General features: G+C 44.9%; 1 protein-coding gene across 1 annotated transcript in view; it reads right to left on the bottom strand.

Moving 5' to 3' along the window:
* LOC111956092 (dedicator of cytokinesis protein 4-like) overlaps positions 1-7780 on the bottom strand; it is a 115011-nt gene that overhangs the window by 62529 nt on the left and 44702 nt on the right. Inside the window, 1 exon segment of the mRNA XM_070436553.1 lies at positions 6384-6490. Within this exon segment, the coding sequence (XP_070292654.1) occupies positions 6384-6490 (107 nt within the window).

The raw sequence follows: 7780 nt of genomic DNA, 5'->3' as shown, positions 1-7780 counted from the left end.
TTAATGCAACCGCTGAGTTAGATTTTTAAAATTAACGTTACTAGACATACAGTGTGCGTTACAGCCAGACTAGTGCCGCAATAATGGCGGACAAATCCATTTACATTTTTCCACATAAATACGGAATAACATCATAATAAGCTCTTACTTTTGGACGAGCTTCCATCAGAATCTTGGGCAAGTTGTCCTTTGTCCAAAAGAATCGTTGCTCGGTTGTAAAACGTCGTCTTCAACTTTGGAATTAGCAGCTAACAATAGCTATGTGGCCACAACATGCCAAATCCTCAAAACGCAATACTAAGGAAATTCCGAAAATAGATAATACTCGCATAAACTGATATAACTCGGTTTAAAATAACTTCGTTATGATGTTTTAACACCTATATCGAATTAACTTACAGACGGATATATCTAAGGCGATAACTGAGCGTTTCAAAATGCCATCCTGAGGTCTTGCTTTGCGAATGACGAACGTCGAAAAGAGAGCTCCTTCGTTCCTTGGCCTTTTATAAGGTCGGAGATTCTATGTAGAAACTCCATTCAATTCTCATTGGTTACTGACATCCAGGGAAGGCGGGTGCAGTTCATGTCGACCCATAGGATACATACAGAGCTTTAAACTGATCTGAGACAGAGCCTCGTTTTCAGACCTTCGTAGTTCCTGTCATGAATTTCGCTCCAGAATGAGTTGTGTTTCACCCACAGACATAATTCAAACGGTTTTGAAACTAGAGATTGTTTTCTATCCAATAGTAATAATAATATCATATTGTACGAGGCCGTTTAAATTGGGTACGATTTTCCCCAAAGTGAAAAGCACCACCCTGTCCTCATAAGGTTAACCATCTTACATATAAACCTTATTTGTTCATTGAAAATTGTGAATAACTCAACAGGTTAATGAGAAGGGTGTGCTTGAAAGGATGCGCATAACTCTGCAATGTTGGGGGTAGTTGAGAGAGTCTTAAATCATTTTCCATACACAGTCTGTGCCTGTATTTCGTTTTCATGCTAGTGAGGGCTGAGAATCCACTCAAATAAATCAAAATCAAATCAAATTTTATTGGTCACATACACATGGTGAGCAGATGTTAATTCGAGTGTAGCGAAATGCTTGTGCTTCTAGTTCCGACCGTGCAGTAATATCTAACAAGTAATCTAACAATTTCACAACAACTACCTTATACACACAAGTGTAAAGGAATGAATAAAAATATGTACATATATATATATGGATGAGCGATGGCCGTGCGGCATAGGCAAGATGTAGTAGATGGTATAGAGTACAGTATATACATATGAGATGAGTAATGTAGGGTATGTAAACATTATATAAGTGGCATTGTTAAGTGACTAGTGATACATTTATAACATCAAATGTTAGTTATAATAGTGGCTAGAGATTGAGTCTGTATGTTGGCAGAAGCCACTCAATGTTAGTGATGGCTGTTTAACAGTCTGATGGCTTGAGGAAGAAGCTGTTTTTTAGTCTCTCGTCCTACCTTTGATGCACCTGTATTGACCTCGCCTTCTGGATGATAGCGGGGTGAACAGGCAGTGGCTCGGGTGGTTGTTGTCCTTGATGATCTTTTTGCCTTCCTGTGACATCGGGTGGTGTAGGGTGTCCTGGAGGGCAGGTAGTTTGCCCCTGGTGATGCGTTGTGCAGACTTCACTACCTCTGGAGAGCCTTACGGTTGTGGGCGGAGCAGTTGCCGTACCAGGCGGTGATACAGCCTGACAGGATGCTCTCGGTTGTGCATCTGTAAAAGTTTGTGAGTGTTTTTGGTGACAAGCCAAATTTTTCAGCCTCCTGAGGTTGAAGAGGCACTGTTGCACCTTCTTCACCACGCTGTCTGTGTGGGTGGACATTTCAGTTTGTCCGTGATGTGTACGCAAGGAACTTAAAACTTTCCACCTTCTCCACTACTGTCCCGTCGATGTGGATAGGGGGCTGCTCCCTCTGCTGTTTCCTGAAGTCCACAATCATCTCCTTTGTTTTGTTGACATTGAGTGTGAGGTTATTTTCCTGACACAATTCCGTGGGCCCACCTCCTCCCTGTAGGGCCGTCTCGTCGTTGTTGGTAATCAAGCCTACCACTGTAGTGTCGTCTGCAAACTTGATGATTGAGTTGGAGGCGTGCATGGCCACACAGTCATGGGTGAACAAGGAGTACAGGACAGGGCTGAGACACACCCTTGTGGGGCCCAGTGTTGAGGATCTGGCAGCGGCTCGTCAGAAAGTTCAGGACCCAGTTGCACTGGGCGGGGTCGAAACCCAGGGTCTCGAGCTTAATGATGAGTTTGGAGGGTACTATGGTGTTAAATGCTGAGCTGTAATCGATGACAGCATTCTTACATAGGTATTGCTCTTGTCATGATGGGTTAGGGCAGTGTGGTTGCGATTGCGACGTCTGTGGACCTATTGGGCGGTAAGCAAATTGGAGTGGGTCTACAGTGTCAGGTAGTGTGGAGGTGATATGATCCTTGACTAGTCTTTCAAAGCACTTCATGATGATGGAGTGAGTGCTACGGGGCGATAGTCGTTTAGCTCAGTTACTTTGCTTTCTTGGAACAGGAACAATGGTGGCCCTCTTGAAGCATGTGGGAACAGCAGACTGGGATAGGGATTGATTGAATATGTCCGTAAAGACACCAGCCAGCTGGTCTGCGCATGTTCTGAGAACGCGGCTAGGGATGCCGTCTGGGACGGCAGCCTTCCGAGGGTTAACACGTTTAAATGTTTTACTCATGTTGGCTGCGATGATGAGCTGCAGGTTTTGGTAGCGGGCAGTGTCAGTGGCACTGTATTGTCCTCAAAGCGAGCAAGACGTTGTTTAGTTTGTCTTGGAGCAAGACATCGGTGTCCACGCCGAGCTGGTTTTATTTGTAGTCCGTGATTGACTGTAGACCTGCACAATACGTCTCGTGTCTGAGCTGTTGAATTGCGACTCTACTTTGTCTCTATTCTTACGCTTAGCTTGCTTGATTGCCTTGCGGAGGGAATAGCTACACTGTTTGTATTCGGGCATGTTTCCGGTCGCCTTGCCATGATTAAGGCAGTGGTTCCCGCTTTCAGTTTAGCAAGAATGCTGCCATCAATCTACGGTTTCTGGTTGGGGAGGGATTAATAGTCACCGTGGGTACACATCACCGATGCACTTGCTAATAACTCGCTCACCGAATCAGCGTATATATCAATGTTATTGTCCGATGCTATCCGGGAAACATATCCCAGTCCACGTGATCGAAGCAATCTTGAAGCGTGGAATCAGATTGGTCGGACAGCGTTGAACAGACCTGAGCACGGGCCTTTCCTGTTTTAGTTTCTGTCAATAGGCTGGGAGCAACAAAATGGAGTCGTGGTCAGAGTTGCCGAAAGGAGGGCGAGGGAGGGCTTTGTATGCGTCGCGGAAATTAGAGTAGCAATGATCCAGAGTGCTGCCAGCCCGGGTCGCTGATTCGATATGCTGATAAAATTTAGAAGCCTTGTTTTCAGATTAGCCTTGTTAAAATCCCCAGCTACAATAAATGCAACCTCAGGATATGGGTTTCCAGTTTACATAGAGTCAAATGAAGTTCTTTCAGGGCCGTCGAGGTGTCTGCTTGGGGGAGGGGGGGGGGTATACACGGCTGTGATTAGAATCGAAGAGAATTCTCTTGGTAGATAATGCGGTCGGATTGATCATTTTCATCTTTAGTTAGACAGACAGACAGACAGACAGACAGACAGACAGACGACAGCCAGCAGACAGACAGACAGACAGACAGAAGCAGACAGACAGGGAGGGAGGGAGATCACAGAGGAGTCGACACAGTGGGAGAACCATTATGCAATCAAGTAGCCTATCCCTCCTTGTGGTTTCTGGGCTTTGCTCTCTGCTGCCCTTTCCTAGTCCTGCTCACCACCTCATTAAGAAGACTCCACTGCTAGTAGGTCATTCCCCTCACACAGGAGAAATAGAGAGATTAAAAACAAAAAAACCTTTGCCTGGCTTCAGATGCAGTCTGTAGTCTAACCTGTCTGAACAAAAAGGGATAGTCTATAGGTGGACGTTTTGCAATAACTAATGCATCTTTCATTTGCTGTCCAACCTGTATTTTTTAGTCAAGTTTACGATTATTTATTGATTAGATTAGGTGCCTTTCCAAGATGGCGCCGGCCAGAATGCATGACCTGTTGCTACTGTTGACATTGTATAACCACGATTTGTGCTGCTAAATATGCACATTTTCGAACAAAACCTATATGCATTGTGTAATATGATGTTACAGGACTGTCATCTGATGAAGTATATCAAGGTTAGTCAAAAATTATATATCTTTTGCTGTATTGTTACGATCGCTAACCTGTGCTGCTGGTAAATTGCTTGTGTTTCTGGCTATTGTGCTAAGCAAATATAATGCTATATTGTGTTTTCGCTGTAAAACACTTAAAAAATCTGACATATTGGCTGGATTCACAAGATGTTGGGCTTTCATTTGCTGTACGCTGTGTATTTTTCAGAAATGTTTTAAGATGAGTAATTAGGTATTTGACGTTGGTCTCTGTAATATTCTGGCAGCTTCGGCACTATTTCAGATTGCAGCTGCAATGTAGAACTGTGATTTATACCTGAAATATGCACATTTTTCTAAAAAAACATATGCTATAAAATAAATATGTTATCAGACTGTCATCTGATTAAGTTTTTTCTTGGTTAGTGGCTATTTCTATCTTTATTTGGTCGAATTAGTGATGGCTACCTATGCAGAAAAAAAATGGTGGAGAAAAAAAAAGTTTTGCTATGGTGGTTAGCTAATAGAAATACATATTTCGTCTTCCCTGTAAAACATTTAAAAAATCGGAAATAATGGCTGGATTCACAAGATCTGTATCTTTCATTTGGTGTATTGGACTAGTTAATGTGTGAAAGTGAAAAAATATTTTTTTGAAATATTTGAATTTCGCCCTCTGCCTTTTCAGTGGAATGTGGGAGGAGTTCCGCTAGCGGAACGCCGGGGCTAGAAAGGTTAAATAAAGAGCAAACTTATTGATTATTATTATATTATTATTTGTGCCCTGGTCCTATAAGAGCTCTTTGTCACTTCCCACGAGCCGGGTTGTGACAAAAACTCACACTCATTCTTATGTTTAATAAATATATCGTATAGTGTGTGTGTGGCAGGCTTACAATGATGGCAAAAAACAACATTTGAGCGTGCGATGACCCTAACCTAGAGGGGGTACGCAGCTGGAGGTTGAATAATTGAAGGGGTACGGGACTATAAAAAGTTTGGGAACCACTGGTCTAGACAACCTATAACCTGTCTGTCTCTCTACAGTCCCTTGGATTATACTGTCTCTCTTTCAGGCCAAAACCTCTTTACACCTGCCTGTGTCTCATTCTATCCACAACCTGTGCACAACCTCTCTTACCATGCCTTTCTTTTTATAACACTAACAGACCACCTACAGTGCTCTGTACCCATTCCTGTCGCTCCCTTAACCCACAGCCTCAGTGCTAACTAGTCTCGCAGAACAGCTCCTTGCTAGCCTGCAGCGAACTATTGTGTGCTCTGTCATCTCTGTCTCTGCAGCTTATGCTCCCTAGCCCTGTCGATCTCAACCTACAATTACCCAGAGCTACACCCCAAAACAGGCAACAGGCCCCATAACGCAGAGCTGTGTTTAATTGGCTATGCCTGAGGGTTGGTTTAAATGCTGTTTGCTTTGGACAGGCCATGGGTTAAGTGGAGAGCTTACTGGGGTAGTAATGAAAACAAGCTGGGATGGCAAGCGCCTGTTTATGACAGAGTATAAGCTGGAAAAGTATCAACGGGAGATAGCAGTGTGCGCATGTGATGTGTGTGTGTGTATATTTGGGCATGTGTAAGGACAGAAAACACCCACAGCCATAGACTGCCCCACACACACACACACACACACACACACACACACACACACACACACACACACACACACACACACACACACACCCACCACACACACACACACACACACACACACACACACACACACACACACACACACACACACAGCTCTGCCCATGTCTCATGGTTAGTGGACATTACATAAACAGATATTACTCATCATCCTGCTAGCCTACTCATTGCTGAAGCATCTGACTCACCTAGCCACCGCTCCGGAGCCAAGCAGCCACAATCAATCACGGTAATGGGACTACGTTATTACAGCGCTTTCTTTCTCTCAAGGTCTCAAAGAGCTTTACATGAAACAGTACGGATTGACTCATCTGCCACTAATGTGAAATGCCTACCTAAGTGACGACTATCATGGTGGACAGGTGAGAAATGATTGTATGTGCGTGCGTGCGTGTGTGTGCGTGCGTGTGTGTGTATGTGTACAGTAGGACTCCAGTACCTTATGAATGATGAGCTCGTGGGTGCCGTCCGGCAGTGTCCGTCCGTCCTCCTGCATCAGATGAACGAAGGAGTAGCCAAACAGCTTCTTCTCCCCTTTGTCTTTGGCTGTGGAACACCGCACACATCCAACGTCACTATCCTGGAAACACACTGTCGCTGATACTCTCTGCTACTCTACGATCAGACAGCTACGCTATCGAGTGCAAGACGTACGCATCACATGTGGCTGGTGGCACATTAATTGGGGAGGATACCACTCCATTCCAGACATTATTTTGAGCCATCGTCCCCTCAGCAGTCTCCTGTGTTATGCATCCATTCAACCCGAAAGCTCTTTCACTATGTGCCGCGCGTTGGAGGACGAGGGAAAAGGGTGCCTTTATTAAGGTAGCGGGTTTAAAAACAACACCTACGAGTGTCAGAGCAGGGAGTGGACATCACATGAGAATTGTTCCTCAGTGTTGTGGGAGACGGTGACATACTGAGACGCGCTCAACTACAGGCCTGGAAGAGGGTTCTGAGGAGATTCTGAGACACAGGCCCTTTTTGCAAATTTAAGCTGCAGCGCAAGACTGTCTGTTGCCAAGCCCCCGAACTCTCTCTGGGCAACAACAACGGCCCAAAGGCTAGCAAAAGGCGAATAGCTGAGTCACACTGTACTGTGCAGTCGCACCGTCCCTGCATACTTCATCAGCTTACAATATCATGACTGTCCGATGCTAATGTCAATTGAAAAGTTGACGTACATATTATGTCAATTGAAATCACATCGTGGTGCCTCTGCTGCAACTCTCTTCAATCTAAATACGCCCACAGATCTCTTTAAATCTCTCCCCTGACCTCTGACCCAACTGTGACGTCTGACCTTACGGCTTCTGCCCCACACAGTGTTGCTAATTTAGCGCTATATTTTATCGAGTTTTCAGACTCCTCCACACAGGCAGAGAAGCACAGGTGGGAGAGGGGGCGCAAACACTACACCAGGGACTGTAGCTGTGCCGCTGCAAGGTAAATTGGTGCTGTGACATCGTCGCGGCAACGGCAAAACATCATCTAGCATCTTCTAGCGACAAATCAAGGAGCAAATAGCGGTTCTCACTGAAAAATTGTTGGGAAAAATGGCCCCACAGTCTCAACAGACAGCTGTTACCATAGAAACAAAGTAGAACCTCGAAAACGGCAATCACCGGAGCCGCCAACAAATGTAAGATATTAACATTAGACGTGTGTGTGAGATACGGTAGGTGGCGGCGGTGTGGGTAAAGTTGTTGTGTGTTGTAATGTTTTTGGGGACTTGTGCTTCCGTTGCGTATGTCATCTGTTCTCTTGGCAGGCTAGCCTCGATAGTGGGCTGAAAGAGCACCTAGTAAACAGCAAACACACCACAACCATAAT

Source organism: Salvelinus sp. IW2-2015, linkage group LG3, assembly GCF_002910315.2.
Source record: "Salvelinus sp. IW2-2015 linkage group LG3, ASM291031v2, whole genome shotgun sequence".
Taxonomy (NCBI): domain Eukaryota; kingdom Metazoa; phylum Chordata; class Actinopteri; order Salmoniformes; family Salmonidae; genus Salvelinus; species Salvelinus sp. IW2-2015.
The sequence above is the reverse complement of the archived record's forward strand: the minus strand, read 5'-3'. Positions and strand labels throughout refer to the sequence as shown.